General features: G+C 46.1%; 1 protein-coding gene across 4 annotated transcripts; it reads left to right on the forward strand.

The window, feature by feature from the left end:
- The first annotated feature begins 819 nt into the window (after positions 1 to 819).
- LOC139767904 (rho guanine nucleotide exchange factor 10) lies at positions 820 to 21,563 on the forward strand. 4 transcript variants are annotated; one of them, XM_071697606.1, is made up of 15 exons: positions 820 to 939; positions 3,515 to 3,694; positions 3,916 to 4,226; positions 4,810 to 5,097; positions 5,234 to 5,421; positions 14,018 to 14,231; positions 14,308 to 14,545; positions 14,647 to 14,829; positions 14,917 to 15,213; positions 15,287 to 15,379; positions 15,456 to 15,680; positions 15,758 to 15,919; positions 16,064 to 16,273; positions 16,382 to 16,696; positions 16,794 to 21,563. In XM_071697606.1, the coding sequence occupies exons 2-15, from the start codon at positions 3,587 to 3,589 to the stop codon at positions 18,660 to 18,662; spliced, it is 4,701 nt and encodes a 1,566-aa protein (XP_071553707.1). In that variant the 5' UTR covers positions 820 to 939; positions 3,515 to 3,586; the 3' UTR covers positions 18,663 to 21,563. The 4 variants fall into 4 exon arrangements, with proteins under 4 accessions (XP_071553707.1, XP_071553706.1, XP_071553709.1 ...); XM_071697605.1 differs by lacking the exon at positions 820 to 939 and adding an exon at positions 1,204 to 1,901; XM_071697608.1 differs by lacking the exons at positions 820 to 939; positions 3,515 to 3,694; positions 3,916 to 4,226; positions 4,810 to 5,097; positions 5,234 to 5,421 and adding an exon at positions 7,674 to 8,323.
- The last annotated feature ends 19 nt before the right edge of the window (positions 21,564 to 21,582 follow it).

The following is a 21,582-nucleotide window of genomic DNA, read 5'->3' on the forward strand; positions in this document are numbered from 1 at the left end:
ACCGCAGCCTTAAATTCCGCGTGTTTGGATGACACTGAGGAATCAGGCCACTTGTGCATCCGACTCCTATCAGTAATTAATTGATTCGAGTGTCACCCGACACGAAAACCCGAGATTCTCCATCGTGAGATAACATATTAGTTTCATAAATTTTCCTTCTACTTATCTTCGTCTTTATCTCTGTCTGCCTCTCACTCTGCGTTTGTTCGTGAAGCAAGTTCAACGATAATCCAAGTGTTTCATAACAATGAAGATAATAGCAAATTAAATTTGTTAAAATAAAAGTGAATTGAATTTGAAAAGTTATAAATAGATAGAATTAATCTCAATTTAAATATTAATTTCGTTATAACATTATAAATTCTTTTTTATATATTTGATGAACGAATACGTGGAAACCGTGACAATTTTTCAAGTTTTTCAAAATAGTTTAAACGTCTAGCTGACTTTTCATCCTGTAAACATAAATGTACTACGATACTGCGTCGAATGATAAACATCTCGATACACAGCGAGATACGTTAATGATGACAGTATAATATTTATTATCGTCCATAAAGTGAGATAGGTCAGGAACCTGGAAAGAGAGAGGGCATTTGCAGCGGGGAACCTTTTATTATTACAAAATTATACGGATACATGTCGAACTTGACAATATCGCGAGATATTTCACGCTAGACAGAGCAACAGGCAAATGTCCTCCGAGCGTCGAGAGGATAAACGGAGTAAACGAACGCCGGGTATATTCGGATACATCGTTCGCGCGGCAAGTGGATTACCGTGGCGCCATCTACGAAACGACGCGGGCGTGCGCGCGCGCACTCGGGAATTCGGCACCGCGGCACGCGGCTCGTTCATGGCCCGTCGTGCGACGTGCGAAACCCGCGGTACATTCCCCGATTCAGTTCTGTCCAGTCTCGGATCTCGATCGGATCGCAGGTGAGACCCCACGTGTGTACGATTCGCGAGACGCCGGTCGCGTCTCGCGGGAAAGGAAGACGGAAAGCGTGCGGCGCGTGAACGTGGTTCCGCGCGACGTGAAACGCGGGCACGTTTATCGATCGAGCGTCTCTTCGATCGTTTTTGTCAGCGGGTCGAAAACACGGCATTTTTTTTTCCCCTCGGACGGGATCGCGCGTCGTTTTTATCGACCGAGCGATCGATCGGGCGGCGGAGGGGGAAGGGGGAAACCTGGATTCGTCGGCGTCCGGCGTGCTTCCTGTTATTCGGAATTTTCGATAGATCAGCGACGCGCACGTGCGCCCGTCGCGCGGAACGAGAGTGAACGTATACACATACGCCCACGTATCTCGCGTGGATCGCGTCGATCACGGAAACTCGGGGACGACGGACGACGGCTGCGTCGTCGCCCTTCTCTCCGCGATCTTTCGTCCCTTCTCTTCTCCCCTCTTCCTCTTTGCCTTCTTCGCCGCCACCGCCGCCGCCTTCTCCTCCTCCGTCCTCCTTCTCCTCTCTTCGCTACGGCTTCTCTCGGTCGACCGGTCGACCGGTCGACTGCCTTCTCAAGGGGGCGTGCTTGCTCGCGTACAACAATGAGCGAACGCGAAACTATCTGCTGAGCACGAGGCGCAAACGAATCTCCGTTCTTCGTGTGGCGTGTGGTTCGTGTGTGGCCCCGGCCGGCCGTAAGCTCGGCGCTCGGCGCTCCGTGGCACTCGATCGCGAACAATCGTGGCACGTGAACGAGTTGCGGTTTCCGGAGGATCGTAGGGGGCCTTCTCCTCTCTCTCTCTCTGCGTATCTGCCATCGACGATCCGAAGGGATAAAAAGGGCCCCTCCGCCGAGGAGCGTTCGGACTCGGACGCGCGAGATCGTGTCCCGTTCGCGGCACTCGAGGCTCGAGGCTGGGCTCCTCTCTCTCTCATCTCGCCGCTACGAGGTATCCCCCGCTTTATAATTATACCGGATCCAAGTACGTACGATTTTTGACCGAGTCTCGCGTTGGTCTCTCGCGCGACGATCGATCGAAGGCGCGGATCGACGAACCCCTTCGTCTAAAATCTCGTCGAGGTAGTTGACTTCTCGCTGGTGTTTCCGAGTGCGATAAACTGATCTTTCGTCTCTCCTTCTCTATCTCTTTCTCGTTCTCTCTTTCTGTGCGTCTGTGAAGATCTATTATCCGTCAAACGTGAAACGGATTAACGCACGGTATTGGACCCTCGAGAGAGGATAAGTAAGGATAAGGATTTAGACAAACAACCTTCGCCAGTCAACGACCGTACCGTTTTTTTGTTTGTCGGAAGAGCGATCGACGTTGAAGAGCTGCTAAAAGGCGAACCTTTTCATTGTCGCGAGGTGGATGAGTTTACGTGCTTCTAAATGTCGGTGACCAGATAATCGCTGACGATAAACGTTGACTCGAGATCGTTAAATTACACGGACAACTGTATTGTTCACCAGTTTCTTAATAATTTGTTTTTCACCGATTTCAGCGATCGCTCGGATAGCAAAAGAAACAGCCGGGAGTTGAGATCTTTGGTTTTTCGCACGTGCTACCGAATCTGCCCGGAATTTCTCCGTTGTGAGCAATCGAAATGTTGACGTTACATTACCAGTACGGCGAGAATTTTAATGACTAACTTTATATTATTATCTGTAATATGTATTGTATATAATGTGTTATACATATAAGCAATTTTGTGCGTGAATGTGAATGTGTTTGTGGAATTTCGAGTCTCGCGTCAATACGTCGTTTCATCCACATTTCGCGCGCGAGATTCTGCCGACTTCCGAATTCTAAATTTTGAGAGGAAAAAAAAATTTGAACAAGTTTACGATCGTAGGTCAATCGACGTTTATCGGCCCTGCGTGCTCAAGTGCGTGGCTCTTTGCACTCGCAATATTTTTATCGCGACATTATGAAACGTCCAGAGTGTGCGCGCGTTACGCGGGGTAGTAAATATTTTCACACCTCTGTGTGACTACTTGAAGGCACGCGAGAAAGAGAGAACTGTGCCTCGTGTCGCCGCGCCGTCCTCGCGGTGATATTCCCACGTAATTTTGTTTACGGGCGAATTTATCCGCGCCTAAAATTTTAAATTTACGACGAGCGCGAGCCTCAGCGTTGTCGTTCGATCGATTATCTCCCCCCCCCCCCCCCGCGTGTGATTAACCGACCTCTCGATGGCGCGTAAATATTTAGGATGGAACGCGTCCTGCATCCCGGTCGAGAAAGATCAACCACCCAGCGCGTGTCTTTTATCCGCCACTCGCGCGGACTCCGCTTCCTTCCGACTTGGTATTTTTCGGTCGTTGCGCGCGATAAAACGTGGGGGACGACGGGGGTTTTCCGGCCGCGTTCGCTTTCTCGCCGGACGAATTTCGCAACCGCCTCGCGTTTCGGTAAGTGCGTTAAATAACGCCGCGTAATCCTCCCGACGAGGACCGTGAACAACCGGCTCTATTGTCTTCCCGGGCACGTCGCGCGAACCACGCCGCACGGGCGCGACTCACTCACGCGGTGTAAGATACATTTGTTTTCCTTGCTTCTAGAGAAACCCCGATGGAACACGTAGCGAGGAGGGAACCGGGGTGGTTCAGTTAAGGCTCCCCGAACGATGTGCCATGGCCTCGTCCTTAGGGGGCCCAGGAATGACGTCGGGCGTCCCGCCGCCGCGAATAGTCAACCTGGAATTTCCCCCACCTCCACCTTATCCGCCGCCCCACAGTCAGGTAAATCTCGCCAAGTGCGAGTCGTTAATTTCGCCAGCGACGCACGTTAATTTCGTGCGTTTAATTGCGCGCGACAACGAGTGAGGCGAGCGACCCTCGTGAAAAGATTTATCCTTATTTATTCACGCGCATCTCTTTTAAGCATCGTTAACTTGACGCTGCTTCTACCGTTCAAAGGTTTACTTTTAATCACAGCGGCGATGGCTTTATGTTTTTCGCAGATATCGTGCACCGCGTTAATGGAACCGGTATCGTCACCCATCACGAGCTCACGACAGCATCTTTTGGATTATTCGTATGCGTACTACCAGTCTGATTCTGGCCATTTCCATGCGACATATCCGATAGAGGTGCTGTCGCAGCAGCAGCAGCAGCAACAGCAGCAACAACAAGAACAACAGCAACAGCAGCATCAGCTACGACAATCTCAGCAACAGTTGCAGCAGATAAGGTCGGATGCTTTAAAGAGACACACTTACACAACTTGCTACGGCACGGAGGAAAACATTTATGAAGAGATATCGGAAATCGGGTAAGTATCCATTAAGAGATAATCTGCATGAACGGGTTATTAGCTCTGAGAAATGTTGAAACCTGCGACAAATACGCGTTTACGCGGCTTACGAATGGTCGCGAAATAAATCTTCTCGTGGGCGCAAGCGAGTAATACGCGACGCAAGTGAACAACAATTACCAACTCCCCACGGTTCAATGTATCTTGGAGCGGATGCCAGAGATAGCGATTGAGTTAGGAACAATAAGAAAACAAGTTGTGTGGATTATTCATCCAGCGTCCTCGACTGGCGCATAAGTCATTGAGACGAGATAAACCGCGCGCGCGTTCAAATTGAGAACGCTCGTTAAGTGCACAACTATATTATTCCATACGTCGTCGAGAGGCCACGGATAGTCTATCGCTTCTTGCGAACGGTTAAATCAGTGCGTGAATTCAATTTAATTGTGTATTCATTTAGCGCAGAGTATTCATACATACAGTTTGTAATTTAGAACGAATTACCACAACATAACGACGGTGTCATAAATACAGTGACATAAATAATCGCGTGAAAATTAAGTTGATCTCTCTCCGAACTATACCGGATAAATATTTTCAGCAAGCAATGCCATCGCGCGTTACACGGATCGCGACGGTCGCTCGTGGCAGAGGAGGTGCGTCGCGTACAATCGCGACATCGTCGCGTGCTCGGGGAACTCAATTTAAGCGTGGAGGCGATGCTGATGCCGACCGCGGTCGACAATAACGAGGAGGAAATGGCGCAAGAAGCTCATGGAACCTCTACCGAAGAGCTGTTGCCTTCGGTTGGCCCCGCTGACGATCTCCTCTCCCGCGTTGGGTGTGACATGGACAGCGGCTTCAGTGGGAGCTCTACCGCGAGTTACAGGTACGTTGGAGAACTGCTATCGTATTTGTTTGCCTTCATTCGTGCTGGTGCAGGTAGATCGCACGCACGCTGTGTTTTTAAACGGTGCTCAGTTTTGCAAGCAAATCTACCAGTCTTATTTGAATTTGATTCACAGATCGGGCTTGGGTTCTTTAAGAAGAGGAATGGGAAGAACGAACGGTTCGGAACCGATCGGCGTTCTGCGTAGGACGAAAGCCGCCATGATTTGGAAGAAAGGCTGGAAAGGTTGGAAAAAACTCCACTCCTTCGGGAGCAGCAGCAGCAACAGCAGCAGCAACAGCAGCAGCAACAGCAAGATCGTTGGTGAGTCCGATCAATCAGTAGCATTGATTTCGTTCACAAGAGATAAGATAACGAGGCATATGGTAGCCAAAGTATCCAATACCCATACGATAACCCATCTCGCTGCCGTCCTTATCGCATTCTCGTCGTTTCGTGAATATGATAATCGTAACTCGGTAGTCGGTTGCAGACTGCGTGCGACTATGAATTACTCGCGCATGAGCAATCCGTTACAAATTCTCGATGCGTAGTTCGTTGCGCGGCAAGAATACAAACGGCGTTTTTCTTGAGGCGCGTTTCTTAGAAGCGAGAAAGGAAAGAGCCGCGCAGCGATTTCTCTCTTCCTTATTTTACATATAGTCCATATAGGCACACGCGCGCCGAACGAAAAATTGTTTCAAAAACGAGAGAAGCGGGGGGAAAAGGGAGAAAGGAGGGGTATTTTTATATATCGTAACCATTACGCAAGATTTTAAGAATCGTGATTGCTCGTGGCAAAACGGAGAGCGCACCTACGATTTACGAAAAAAAAGTAAACGCTTACGGAATGCTCTCGGGGGAGAGCGGATATTGGAGCATTGTCCCTGCGCCCATTTTAAGGTGTTTTGTCGCGCATAACTGCGCGAGTACGCATAGCCTTTCTTTTTATGAGAACGCCTGCTCGCGGAGTATGAACACACGAGTACGTTCATACTCTGGTCCGTGCGCTTGCGTGCATTTGGCGAATGGAGTTAATTATTGGTACTTGGAAGGGGTCAGCCATGGGGTCACTCGGTGGAGAAGCAGATGCGAGATCACGTGAAACCTCCGCCCCCTCCCTTCCCTCCCACCCTATTTTTCTCTCTCTCTCCCCCTCTCTCTCTATCTATCTATCCTTGCTTCCCCTTTTTCTTCTGCTTACGTCGCGTAACCCTCTTTCGGCTCTACACGCTCACTTGGACTCATTATACTTCTCTCGTCGGTTGTTTCACCACTTCGTGAAAAAGCTGGCGATTTCTATCCCTACTTCCGATAAATCAAGGCGATCATTAACGTACCGTAATATATTTTCCGTGAACTAGCTTCATATAATAATATACAAAATTTATATCTATGCACGAGTGTATGTTAATTAACCGAATTATTTTCCGTATAATATAAAGGAATCTGGAAGAGGTAGTTTTGTTTATATGCTCAAACAATTATTGTTCGTCTTTTTTTTTATTGATAATGTGTTGCGAAAAGAGAGGAGTGAATACTAGCAGTGGATTCAACAGTTCATCTAGGAGCGTTTTGAAAGCTGACAGCTGAAAACGAATATTTCTGAAACGCCAGTTTCTCGAGTTTACAGTCTCATTGTGGCAACGCAAATAAAAATAATCCGCGTGGAATTACAATCGCGCAGCTAGTGGCGCCGTCTAGCGGCAATGCTGCGACGAAAGAGATGGTGTCGAACGTGTTCGGCGTGACACCGTACCGGTCGAGTCGCATTCGTGTCTCTCACGTATACATTTATTGTATATGTGTACATGTATATGTGTATATATTTATATTCGTAATGCGAGGCCTCGACGAGAGGCCCAGTAGCGAGAAACTCGCTTCGATTCACGCAATATAATTCCATTCCGTACCGCCCTCACAGTAATAGAACGAGAATTACTTTTATTACCCGAGTCCAATTACCCTCGTTAACACGTCACGCCGATTTATAACAATCGCGGTACACCTTGCCGCGGCATACGCTTCCAAAGGGTCTCGCAATGTTTGCCACACACCGCCTGGTGTTCTGGCGGTACTGGCGGTGGTCCCCCCTCCCTCTCACCCCCGCCTGAAGCGAGATTACCACGCGTCTTTCTCTAGCGCTCTCGTTATCTCGATCCTTTCTCTATCGCTCTTACTATCTCTACTCCGCGGCACAGCTGTTGCCACAGAAATATATATACATATACATATTTCCTTCTCTCTCTTCTTTTCCCTATCCCTTCTCGTGCGTTCTGCACCGCGCCTCTTCCTCTCTTTTATATTCATTCACCGTCTCTCGGACTCGTCCGTCCACCTCTGTTCTCTCTTCCTCTCTCGGCCTCCGTACACAGCTGCGCTGCGAGGCGAGCGGCCGAGGCTGTTCGTTCGTGCGTTTCACTCTCGATCGCTCGTACTTTCTCTCTCGTTTGTCGGCTGCACACCCTCCTTCGTCGTGTCAGCCGTACGGCCGTTTGCTCGCTCGCTCGCTCGCGTTCCTTTCTCCCTCTCTCCTCCCTCCCCGCCCAGCCGGAGTACGCTTCGGTCTCCGTTTCCTCCGTGCCCTTCGCCTCTTTCTCGAACCTCCGGCATCAGTGTTGTACAGCGGGCTACGCGCAGCGAGCGAGCGAGCGAGCGCGCGCGGAGGGCCGGGGCCCTCCAGAAACACGCGGCGCGGCGCGCGGCCATGTTGACTCGCGTCGCTCGCTCTCGCTCGGCTCGCCACGGCATCGGCATCGCTTCGCTTGTGGCGCTTCTTCGTCGAGCGCGGCGCGGCCCGACGCGAAGCGTCCCGGTTCCTCCTCCTCCACCTCCTTATCGCTGGACGCCGCGGCGTTGTTAATCGCGCTGGCCGCGGCCGGCCGCGTGCGCACGTGCCCGATGTGATTTTTCGCCTCGTAAAATCGCATAATAATCGCGCATCCGGGGCGTGCGCGTGCGCGCGGGCGAGCGCGCGCTTTTGTGTGTGTGTGTGCGTGGGGTGTGCGCGCGCGTGTGTGTACATTCGGTGCGCGCGCGCGCGCTATGAATCCGCGTGTGGTAGCGCGATTGCGTTCCGCGAATACGCTCGGCGCGATGGTGGAGTGAGCCGAGCGAGGGAGGAAGAAAGAGAAAGAGGGGGTGTGTTACCGCGAGTAAATCGTCGCAAGGAACATTCGCCTCCGCGAGATGGAGGAACTGCACAACGGGGTTGTCCTCATTAAATGTAAGTAGGCGGATTTTCCGAGAGCACAACGCGATGCGCACAGACCTCCCCGGGGTCCCCGGTCCTCCTCTCTCTCCTCTCGGCGATATACGCCTTCGCCCTACGTTCGGTTCGTCCCTTCGCGTCGCTGGATGTCTCGCTTGTTCGATCCTCGCGATCGAACGGAACGGAATCCGGAGCGGAAACGGATGTGATATCATTTCGAACGTATATGATCGCTTTATCGCGATGCAGAGTGTCGTTGCTTCTCGCGAGGTAGAATCTCTCGCGTGTTCGCGCCGGGAAGCGTCGTTGGTGCGTCGACGCTTGACGGAATTGCGTTATGTCAGCGGTACCGGTACCAGTTTCCGGCTGACGCGACGTACACGGGGCATCGACGGTTACCCGGGAGTCTACGATTTAATGTTGTTGCGCGACGCGCAGACGATAGGAAAGATTGTTTGCATTCGTACCCTTCCCCCTCTCTCCTCTCGTTTTCCCTAAAATCTTCCGCAGGATTAGGATCGTCGAGAGACAATGCTTGGCATTGCTTGGAAGCAGCCCGCAGATCTCGATCTCGATTAATCGGATTAGACGTAGATTAATTCTCGGGACTAGACATGAAAAGATCGCTGTTAAATATTGAAGGATAAAATTGAAATCAGTACCTTGAGTTAGGTAACATCTTGTTATTTTTACTTTAACCACCATGTATGTCGAAATTTATTGTTTTAACACAAAATAGTATTATTTCAATTATTATCTTCTAATTATTATTTATTACTCCATTGGTTTAAATATTAAATTAGCATTACTTTAGTTAAATTAATGACTTGAATAGGAGCAGTGACGATTTATAGGAATGGTTAAAAAGTGACTCAAATTGAGTATAATTTGACTACGAATTTAACAGAAACCGGCGATAATTTCAAATTGCCAACATTCTTGGAGATATTTCTTTTTTTAGACGCTTTTATTTTGCAATTTAGCAAGCGGTCTTAAATTTTGATTTTATAATCGCGTTTTAATTGTTTTATGACATTTGATACTTTCCTGAAAAAAAAAAGAACCTGTCAGAAAATACCTACGCATTTCTGGCAGAGTTTTTACATATAAAAATATCCGATTGGACGTAAAACATGGAAGTATCACGTGTTGTCCCAGAGTTGTCTGCCCAACAAGTTTCGTACGGCTTACCCTACATGCCGCGGTGGATTTTCCATTTCAAGTATACAATGATAAAATATTATTTAATATGATCAGTAATAATGTGATTAATTGCGTTAAATTCCAACTTATGCAAACTAAGTTATAATTCACTAACGTTATGCGTTGAGGATGACAAAGAAAAGGGGTCGAAACGTACGCTAATATTGTTTGATTGGTTTAAATTATAATAAATAGCGCACTAATTACCGTGCCTGGCTCTTATTGCCAAATTTGTTTATATTTTTTGATTTTATTTAAGAGAGCCTAATATATTTTTATTTATTGTTGTTTAACGTGACTAAATAAGGATCCATCCTCATGGGTATAGCGTGTTAAATTGCATACTGTTTATTTTATATCATTATCTCGCTATGTCAAAATTTTAAATCAGATTAATTTTTTATAAGCGTTTAAAAAGAATTTCGATAGCGCCCCGGTCGCCGGCGATCCCCAGGGCGCCGCTGAAAAATCCGACGCCGGTCACGGATGATCACGGATGGCGGTCAGCGTATTGACGCCGCCCTGGCATTTACGATCCACGAGTGTGATCTCGATGATCGAGTTTGCGTCAAGCATATCGGCCTTGCGTAGCCGCGTCCGCGTGCACGGTTAATTATAGTTTCGACAGTTATCGCCAGTGGGAACGGCCATTGGAACGCCCGCATCGACGAAGATTGGGACGATTGCGTCGGCGTACCGACGCCAACCCGCCATAGTTCACCGGTCCATTTCACCGCGCGTTTGCGTTTCGTCAATCGTCATCTCTCCCGCGCTCGGTTTTCGTCGATCGCCTGGATCGGAGATCAGATCGGTAATTGTTCGCCGGAGCGATCGACAATCGAGCCGTTACGACGCCGCGCCGTTTCCCGGAGGGGGGTCACTCGGCAAGCGCGTAAGGTCATATCAGGTCGGCCCCTCGCGTTAGTTCAGAACGCGCAATCGGTTAATCATTAACGGACGCTCTGACCCGTGATACGGTATGGAAAATCGCTGCGTTGCTCGCGCACGTTGAACATTGCTGAGACTAACGCGAATATGAGAAACGTCACGAAATATAGTGGGGGGGGGGGGAAACAGGAAAGCTGTCATTAATTCGCGCTTTCGAAAAGTTTTCGTGTTATCGTTGCCCAAATTGCATCTTAGACGATCTATAATTCGTATGAGAATTTATATGTGTAGTGCGGAGAAAACATTTATGGAATCATAAATAGATACGCGTCTATGAAGTATATATCAAAATACACGGAAGTATAAAATTGTAAAACCAAAGACATACCGTCCTGGAGTCCGACGTAAAGATAGATCGTCCAAACTGAGCTTTACATTGCAAAATATATTATTTAATCTACTGTAGCTAAATACTTCATTAAAATTATTATTTAATTATACTAAGCTAAATACTTCTAATTTCTGTTATATTTAATACATGTATATCTCTAAAACTCTATCTTTGTGCGATATATATTTGATATTGTAAAGAGATGAGTATAAGGATCGAAGGACGTCTTACACAACCGATAAAGAAAGCAATTCGCAGCTCAATCCGTATATGTAAAGTAGAATGTCTGTCTATATATGTTTCCCTATTAACTTTTAAACCCTTTAACCGATCTGGACCAAATTTTGCATAGTTACTCTCTAGATCCCTGCGAAAAATATAGGCTACCATAAAACCCCTGGACACTCCACTTCCCGATTTCATCTCCTTGACACTTGAATCTGTGATGATCTCAGGCAACATCGCGGGTAGTTCAAGCTAATGACGAATGAAGATGGATCTCTGCATGAGGAGAAGATGAATTCGTGTCCTAATTATAGAATTAGATTGTATAGAATTATATCTCTGCTGTCGTGTGCCTTCGAACAAGCGCACGTCCACGTTACGCAATACCGAATATCTAGTGCATCGAGGGAACCTTGCTTAGGCCGTGCGTAGGCGCACCTCTTTATCGCAAAAGCGCCTATTGAAATGTCACGCGGACTCGCGGATTTTTCGCACATTGCATTGCTCGAAAGCGCGCGCGCGCGCACGCCGCGCCGTTGCTCCATATTCGTAGCCGCCACGAATGAACTGGTTGAGATAGTGAAAGGAAATTGGGCGAGTACCTAGATAAATAAACGCGCTGAAATGCTTTTAGATTTATGGCCCGATCGACGCGCGGAGCGTCGTTCGACATGAAAACGTCAACGCGTGACCTTCTCCTCCATTTTTCCCATCCTCTTGACGCGCGTCGCTTCGAGCTTTCGCAACGCCAGACACGCTCGCGCGAAGGAGAAGAGAGAGAAAAAGGAAAGAGACGAAAAGGACGTTTTACCGAGTAAACCGACGACTCTCCTCGCTCCTCCGTTGTCAGGAACGAGATTACGGCGTTAGCTTAAGAAGAGAGCCGGCTGATCTCTCGCCCGTCGCGCCCGCCTGTGAACGAACGCGACCGCGTCGTCGCCAAGGCTCGATTGCCTTAAATATGTAGAGTTAAACAATTGTCTCTCGTTATGACATTTAGGTTTAATGCTCCCGCGGAAAGTGGAACGTTCCACGCCTCCCCGCTTCCCTCCGATTTGTCTTCGGATAACGGACAATGGACCGCAATATATTGGTTGCATCTCCATTGCGTTCGACCTTTCGATAAGATTTTCTATATAAAACGCTCCGCGCGGTAAATTAATTGAGTTTCTGGGAGATGCGATCAGCGGAAGCCAGAAACCGCGAAAAAGTATACCATTATGGATAAACACGACCGTTCAAGCGGGTTCAAGCTAGCCGGCTACGGTTCGCGGCGCGGAAACGAGCCGGACGGGAGGGAGCGATTCGTCATACGTCTCTCTTTTCTCTCTCTCTCTTTCTCCTTCTCTCTTCCTTCTCTTCCCTGTGTATACGCGGGGGCACGCGCGAGCAGGTTGATAGAGAGACAGAGGCGCGATAGAGGCTCGCTCGTCTATCCCGAGGAGGAGTAGTGTCGGCCGCGTGTGCACGTCGCTCGGTTCGCGAAGGAGGATGCGCGGCGCGCGCGGCATCCCGTGAATCACGCACGCACGACGCGTTCGCGTTTCTCGCGCTCTCGTTACCTGCCTGCAGGCGCCCGCCCGCTCTCTCTCTCTCTCTCCCGAGCCTTCTTACCTGCCTGCCACCTTGAGCCTTCGTCGGCCGCGCGAGAGCGTGCGTGCGTTGCGCGTCGCGCGGCGAGCACGTTTACACGCGCGAGCACGCAACGTTCCCCCCGGTGCGTGGGTAGCGCAAGAACACGAAATCGGGGGCCCCCGCGACGGATGATGGGGCCCGCGATCTCGTCCCGCGTTTTCTTTCCACGTGAAAGTATTGGGCAATCGGCGCGTGGTAGGCGTTTGCGTTTCATTTTTGTGCGGCCGTCGCGTCGGTGACACACGCGCGTAGTCGCGGCGCCGCGCCGGTTACGCGCGTGCCCCCGTAATCGTTCTGCGTTATAAAACTCGTTTTTTTTCTCTTTCTTCGTGGAATTGGTCTCGGTGGAACGAGACGAGCGAGAAATCGACGATACTGATCACCGCACGTTAGAGCAGCGATTTATTTACCGTCGTCCCGGTGCCCTCGGTTCGGAATTTCTAAAGAACCTCGCGACGTCGTAAACTGACATTGATTACGTGGTTTATGATTTCACTTTTTTCTTCCCCCCCCCCCCCCCCACTGAACGCACTCTACGTTTGTATAAGTATTTCTTGCGTATCGCGGCGTAAACGTGTTATCCGCGAGACGTGATCGCTTTGTTTCCGCGAGAGGATTCGCCAGGAGGGGTCCAGTCTCTCGGTCCCTCGGTGTCCGACGATTGCGTCGTAGATCGTTGCGTCGGTAAACGCGCATCTCGCCGTCCGCGTACGCGAGAAACGTGGGAACGGGACGTCGGCCACGTCGCATTTAACCCGATTATCGTCGCGACGTTAACGGCGTTGGTAACGCGAGCGCGCGACACAGCGGAAGGTCCAATAAAACGCGGGGCGACGCGCAGCGAGGTGACGCTTCCGCGCCGAGGGGGGCCCCCCCGACTGCGTTTCTCTCGCGTTTGCGTTTGCGTTCGCGTTCGCACTTGGCGGAATGTTTTTTTTTCCTCTTAACGGCCGTGGCCGGTCGTGCGTCGCGATCGTATCTCGCGGGAGGATGGAACACGGAAAGAATCGCCTTGTTCTCTCGATGGTGACGCATAGCGGATATCTATAGTTTGATCGCGATGACGCGCCAGGATTTTATTACTTAGGGTCCGTTCCGTTTCACGCATGATGCGCGCATTGTCTACGCATGATGCGCGCATTGTCTATAGTAAACGTTACGTATGCTATAGATAAATGCACGCATATGCGTGAAACGGAACGGACCCTTAGTTTCATCGTAAACAGAGCGCGCGCTACGAAGTTTATTAAGTAAATCTCGCAAAACCATTTTTTCTCCCGTGCCCTTTTTCTTTCGAATCAGGAGATGGACGCGCGCGAAGTTGTCCTTTCCGTGAGCCGCATCGTGAGTTTGTTGTTCGTTTCCAGATGAGCCTCGTTCAAGGTGCAGATCGTGGGATGACGTAGGACCGGGCAAGATGGAAACGGTTAGCGGGAATTCGCACGCGCATCATTCCTCGTTAGAGACCAGCAGGTCCAACACGTCGACGCAGTCCGCGAGAAGCGAGGACTCCTGGTGCTCGGCGTCGGACCACGATCTCTCCTCCGATGACGAAAGCGAGAAGAGCAATATCAGTATTAAGTAAGTTCAATCTCTGTTACATAACGCTGACGAAGCTAAAGTCCATAATGAAAACTCGCCCGTTCGCTCCTTGCAGAAGCAACTGTCAATTGAGAAACACGTTGCATAAGGCGCGCACGCTTTGCGACAAGTGGCGGTTTCAGAATATGCCGGTGAACAACGTAGACCTCCTGGAGTCCCCGGGGAACCACGGCCGCCTCTCGAGGTGGTTCAGCATCCGCCGAGGTTCGTCGCATCATTATGACGTCGACTCCTCGGACACGGTGTCTCTGACCAGCCCGGTCAAAACGTCACAAATGCCACAGCTCTGTGAAGTGAGCATCTCCTTTACAGCTTTTCGTTCTCGACTGATCGCTCGTTTGTTTATTTGACCATTTTGCTTGAAAGGATATTAATCGAACAAATCGTATTTTAGGTCGACGAGGAGAACAGTGCTATGGTACAATTTCAATGCATGCAACAGCGAAGACAGGCTCCGCCTACGCTTCCATCGCCACCTCCAAATTTGTCCCCTCAGCAACTGAAACGCAGACATATCGTGGCTGCGATAGTACACTCCGAAAATAGTTATGTATCTACCTTGCAGAGACTGGTAAATGTACGTGTCGAGTAAACGATCTGACATCGCGTCAATGATGAAGAACGACGGGCGTTTTCTCATATTGGTTATTGCTTCCATCTTTAGGACTACAAGAAACCATTGGAGGAATCTTCGCCACCTATATTGAGTCAATCTAAAATTGCAACGTTGTTTCATAGGCTGCCTGAAATTTTACAATGCCATACGTTATTTAGAATTGCTCTGGCAGAATGTGTACGATCCTGGGACAAGGATGAAAAGCTGGGAGACGTATTTGTCGCGAGTTTTAGCAAGGCTATCGTTCTTGACATTTACAGCGGCTTTATAAATAACTTTTCTGTGGCGATGGATTTAGCTAAACAAGAATCGAAGAGAAAAACCGCGCTCGCCGATTTCTTTAAGGTACTACCTCGCGAAATGATTCGTAAAAGTATCTCAATGTACTTGAGCTTTAATTTTGTAATCGTTTTTATAGGTGAAGCAAATAAGTGCTCACGATAGATTATCTTTCTTTGGATTGATGGTCAAACCCGTGCAGAGGTTTCCACAATTTATCCTATTTTTACAAGTGAGTATATTAATGGCGTATGGCATATAAGAAACAACTTTCAGTTGCATTAAAATAATACATATTTTGTATTTAGGATTTATTGAAGCATACACCGCAAGGACACCATGACAGAATGTCACTGCAGTTAGCGTTAACGCAGCTCGAGAGTTTGGCAGAAATGCTGAACGAAAGAAAACGTGAAGCGGAACAATTCCAAGCGTTTAAAGAAATGTTGCGGCACGTTTCTGGAAAGTTGTCACACCGTCCGCTTTCTTCAGCGTCACGTTACCTTATTAGAGAAGATAATGTCACGCAATTGGTAAGATTCATTCAACGAGTACAAATATGCGCTCAAAGTACAACGTGATATATGTACAGGCAAACAATTGTTTACAGGAGTTCAATCAAAACGGCATGATAACGAAATCCAAGAGAAGAAGGCTATTGCTACTGAACGATCTAGTAGTGTGCGTTTCCGTTACCCCGAGATCTACGGAAGACTTTTCAGGAAACGAACGACTAACGTTAAAATGGACATATCCAGTGTCAGATATTGAGGTATATAGAATAAAAATATTACAGCACAACTTATAGTCTTGACAATTGAATATTGAAGTCAATTATTCGTGATAGTAAACTGATCAAACATTTCCTACAAGTACGCATATAAAATTACTAATATCACTAACGAATCTACTTCAGATTCAAGACACTAGTACTTCTCCGACTTTAAGTCGATTGCTCACCGCTGGATTGAATAAGGGCGGTAGTTTAAAATCTGACAAAAGCGGAGAGTGCGGACAAGCAGCTGATGCAGACAGTCTCTGTGTAGAGATGAACGATCTTATGCACGATTACGAAGTGATGTCCAGAATAAGTGATTTGGTGGCCCAATTAAAGGGCAGATACGAGGTAGGGACAAATCCTCTACTATATCCCTTTGTTATGGTCGAAACAATTTAAGAGTTGTAATCGACTTGCGCGAACTAATGGATATGTTTCTCTTATTTGAATCAAAAGGGGATGACGCTTCAGACTACCAAGCAAATTCTGCAATCGATACAAATGTCGATACAGCAGAAAGATGAGGACATGGTATGGGCCGATAGTTGTTGCCTCCAACTAGTCACGAAACAAGGTCAAATGTATACGTTTCAAACGGAAAATCCATTAGTGAAAAAGGATTGGATAACAGAGATGAGATTGGCGCAATTAGCTTTGGATCCTAATAACTCTCCATCGTGGGAAGTACCTGAACAAGAGCAAAGACCGTCGACAAAAATGCCACTTTTCGTTAGTTCACAAGCCGTATATCATTCGCAACATCAGACCGAAGTAAGTCGAGATAAGAAATAGATATGTATATCGCTGTTTCTCTCTCTTATTGCTTATACATAACGTATTTACATGTTGCAATATATTTTGCTTGCAGGTGCGTTGCGGTTGTTATTATTCCGTTGAAAACTCACGTCCCACGAGACGACGTGGTAGAAGTCAAAATTATTTGTGGATATGTACAGGAGATGGTATATCTAGCCACGTAACAATTTTCGGTCAATCGACAACAGCTTCGGCAACTTGTTTGAAACGTATAACCACTTTCGATCTGGTCGAGACTAGAGTGAGCGCTATCGAGTTCGTAAAAGGAGTGTCCAGCGAGTTTACCACGCTCGCCAGCGATCTCGTATGGATGGGCACGGATTCTCGGAGGATTATAATTTACGCCGCGACGGAACCCGAGAAAGAAGAAGAGATTGGCAGTTACCCCGTTTCGGGACCCGTAATAGAAATCAAGTATCATTGCGATAATGTTTTCGTAGCTTTAGGCACGGGCTTGTTACTTTTGTTCAAACGACAAATCGACGGCGCATGGAGCCTCAAGGATCCCTTCAGCATATCACTGGGTAACGATCCTGTCTCGTGTCTGATGCCGATCAATACGTCAGTTTATGCCGCGTGTGGCAAGAAGGTGTGGGTACTTAACGCTACTTCGGGCGACGTCATCAAGAGCTTCAGCGCGCAACACGAACACGTTGGGAACGTGAAGCTCATGGCCCATTCCGGAGTCGGTCTTTGGGTCGCCCTGAAAAACTCGAGCACAGTTTGCCTTTATCACACGGAAACATTTAAACACCTGCAAGATATCAATATAGCGTCTAATGTGTTGAGAGTGACGAAGATGAGTAATCCCGCCAACTCGAGCGGCGGCACTCTCGCTGTTAATAATCAAACCGCGGTCACGGTCACGGCGCTTTTAGCATGCAAGGGTCTTTTATGGGTCGGCACTAATGTGGGCATTAGTCTGACTATTCCACTACCCCGATTGGAAGGTGTGCCTATTATCAGCGGTCGTGTCAATATCTCGTATCACGCTCACTTCGGTCCGATCACCTTTTTACTGGCCATACAAAATACGAAGAACACAGTGTACTCCGCGAAGGAACGCGTCAACGTTGATGACGAAAGTGTACAATTGAGAACGAGAGACACCGAGCAGAGATCGCGTGATAGGACCAGTTTAGATTCCTCTGTGAGTACCAACATCGTGAAGCTGAAACAACAGCTAACCGGAAGCCCGGTGATGCTGAGAAGAAAGCGCAGCAAGGAGTACGACTGCAGAGGCTCGAAGACGCTTCCGAGAGGATTAGGTGCTGGCTGCGGATTTCTGTCGAGCTCCTTCTCCAGCTCGCAAAGTTCCGGTGAAAACTGTGACGTTTATGGGCTTTATGGTGAATTGATGTATGTGAAGGATTATGAAAATGAAAATCATTCGGGCATAGATCCCATTTACGAGTCGTTGAGAAGAAGCGATCCAGAGTTGGCGGCCATACCAAATAAAGTGAGTACCTTGGATCGTAGATTAAAAATGAAAATCACTAGACCTAGATCGCTGGATCTTTCCAACTGGTCGGTGGACTCTCACGCTAGCTCCTTGTACACGTCTTCCGGATCGGAAGAGAACCTGTCTCTAAAAACTGGAAAGTTATCGCGTAATAGTAGCATAGCTAGTCGTAATGGTCCCTACGAACTCTCCACACCTAACAATAGCGTAGTAGAATCGGGATTGGAAACAACGCCCGCGACCAATCTCAAGGCGAACGGCAAGAAAAATGGCAAGGCGGTTCAGCAAGTAGAGCAACCCAAGAGAACGGTGCTAACGCTGATGGGTGGACGCGGTTACATCAATTGGAGGCAACTCCATGCGCAGTCCGGTGTTGACAAGAGTTCGAAATCGACCTACGCGTTCAAAGATCCTAACAGCAACGACGCACATATCGTCTTATGGGAGATGAAATTATGATATACGATCGCGTTTTTAGGTCTGTCGTTTATACATCGGTGCGAGAAGCGAAATTTTGACGCTGATATGTATGTAGTATAGTAGACAATAGGACCAAAAGAGTACTGATAACACTTTAGATAAGATTGTTGATAATTGTAAAGAACTATCGGACACATGGTATAAATCTCGATTGCGTAGGATTATGTAGCAGCGAGTATCCGTGTCTTTTCGGCTAGAATGTGACGTTACATTAGTATTGATTGTTAGTTTAAAACAATTTAAACGAGAATCGAGCTACTGGAATCAATAAAGATGACTCGAGAGTATTAGAATATTGAATGTCCCTCGATTATTAAGATACTTAAGGGGGTATTTTGGTTTTAAATGTAAAAAGGGTATTTTTTAGGAATTTTTTTGTAGGGAAACGAAAAAAGCGAATTAACGTTAAACTTTGCATGTTCTTTTAGCCTTATTTTAGAATATATTTTTATTTTCTAAGTAACAAAGACGTTCTTTTTTATGGTCACTTGGAGCTCGCAAAAAAAAAGCGCATATGGACGGTGTAAATGATTCTAGGTATCTGAAACGCAAAAATTTTCTTATTCAGGAGAAATGTGACTATCGTTTGAACTAGAACTAAATATTTCCATTTCCAGTCCAGACCAATATGTCCATTCTGGACAAAAGGTGGCCTTTTTATTAAAAATAGTTCACACACAGACGATAGCTACATTTCTCTTGAATAAGTAAATTTTTACGTTTCAGATACCAAGAACAGCTACAACCATTTACATAATTTATATGCGTTTTTTTTTTTGCGAGCTCTTAGTGACCAGGATAAAACAAAAAAGAAGAGCATTTTTGTTACTTCGAAAATAAAAAGATATTTTTTAAATAAAGCTAAAAGAACATGCAAAGTTTAACGTTATTCGCTTTTCTCGCTTCCTTACAATAAATTCCTGAAAAATATCTTTCTTTACGACCTTTCAAACTAGAATACTCCCTTGATAGAGGGACTGCACGCGGGTTTCTTTTTAATGAACAACTTTTCTAGGGAAGAATAACGCTTTATTAACTAAACAGACTGAGATATTTATCGATCGTTGCAACGCATGACAAGATTAATATAAATCAAATACCGAATACTCTTGTGCGTCAAAAGCGTGCTTCCATTGCGTATCGAAATAATAATGTCTCGATACAACGTGTTGCTTCTAGATTTGAAATTCTTCGAAATTTATATCTCTGCTTAAGATATTATCTGAATCTCGTTAGTGTATAATGAAACATGTGATAAGCCTAAAAAATCTTGAGAAGGTGCACAAAAACGGAACTTAAACGGAGCTTAAACGGTTCCACATTGTACAACGTTTTTTTTTTCTTTTTTACATTTAATACTCGTGACATATGAGAATAATTGCTACAAAAGTGTTCCGCTCATGTTATATTATACGTAAACGTTCGCACTCAATTAAAACTAACACGTCGTTGTTCGCGCGCGTACGCGTTATAATTAAAATTTAGATGATTAGCCGGGTCTCTGGACTACGCGTTCGTATGCGAAATATTCACCGCGTGCCCTGCAGAAATGCTGTATTTACATGAAATATTTTACGGCGTTGTTATGAATGATTATCACGTTGTTTTTCATACTCTGATACGTGTTATCTACGCAATATTAATTTGAGCGAAAATCAATCGAACGTTATCCGGAAGTTATTCGGATTTTATACATTATGTCGATACGCGCGGTATTATTTGTTTTTAAATCTTATATACATATGCATTGACTTTTGTTTTAAGCGGTAATCTCTGTTCTTACATCGAACGACATTTAAACAATTATATCAAAGCTCATCGTTGAAAAACTGTAATTACCAATATGATCCACGCCGAATTGCGCGGGCGCAACTATTGACATATTTTGGTAGATAGTGATGCTGTTTTGATATTCGACGTATGTTTATAAAGTTTCATAGTGGCCGTAATATAAGACAATATGATGCATCTGTACTGTAAAAATTCAATATTTCGCGAAATTATAAACTTTCATTCAGCTAAAGAAGTTAAGGGAATGAGACCTTTATTCACAAAGTTCTAAAATCTGAAGAGCTACTTAAAATCTTATTGTTTACAAATTTTGGTGAATAATCCACCAATATTTAACGAAGACAGAATTTAAAAAGTTTTTGTCATTTAACCATTTATTGATTTTTATGATAATTATTAAAATTAAAATGTTTATTGAATCCAGATTGTCGTTTATATAGAGATATACTCTTTATAATAATAACGTAATGTATTTCGGGAAATAATTTTGGTTATCGAATGTCTATTAAAATTTTTCAATTGCGATGATTGTGTCCGTTTGGGATATGTGAAAACTTGTTTGCCAGCCAATATGAACGTGATTAAATAAACGGAGGACACCCCCTATTTACAGATTATAAAACATTAATTACTAACGGCTATTGCCTCTTGTGAAGGGATTATTAAAAAATTTATAGCTTCAGTTGTTCAATAAAAAAAAAATATATATACAATTTTTCATAAAGTGTTAATGCTGTCCAGTTTTTGATACGATCGAGTCTTCAATGAAGAAATGCTGATCTGTGTATATATCTCTCTCGTATAAAATATAGTAATAGTGTATGTGTTATGAAACCGTTGAATAGATTTATATTTTGTACACTAAATTTTGTTTGAATACATAGCCTTATTTTGTATTTATACCTTTAGTACGCGCGTTAGTTACACAACGAAACTTTACTATGTATTTATTACTTATATAATATGATGTCACCGTTATAAATAGAGAATCTTGTTACTTTGCTGCGCCGAAAGAGTGCAGCGCTATAGTATACTTTCCGTTCATTGTAACATTATATGGCTACATTAAAATTATTTTAAATGAAACAATCTCTCATTCTTTATATAT

This window comes from Temnothorax nylanderi, unplaced genomic scaffold (assembly GCF_030848795.1).
Source record: "Temnothorax nylanderi isolate EJ_2023f unplaced genomic scaffold, tnyl_v1.0 TNYL_tig0013_pilon, whole genome shotgun sequence".
Classification (NCBI taxonomy): Eukaryota; Metazoa; Arthropoda; class Insecta; order Hymenoptera; family Formicidae; genus Temnothorax; species Temnothorax nylanderi.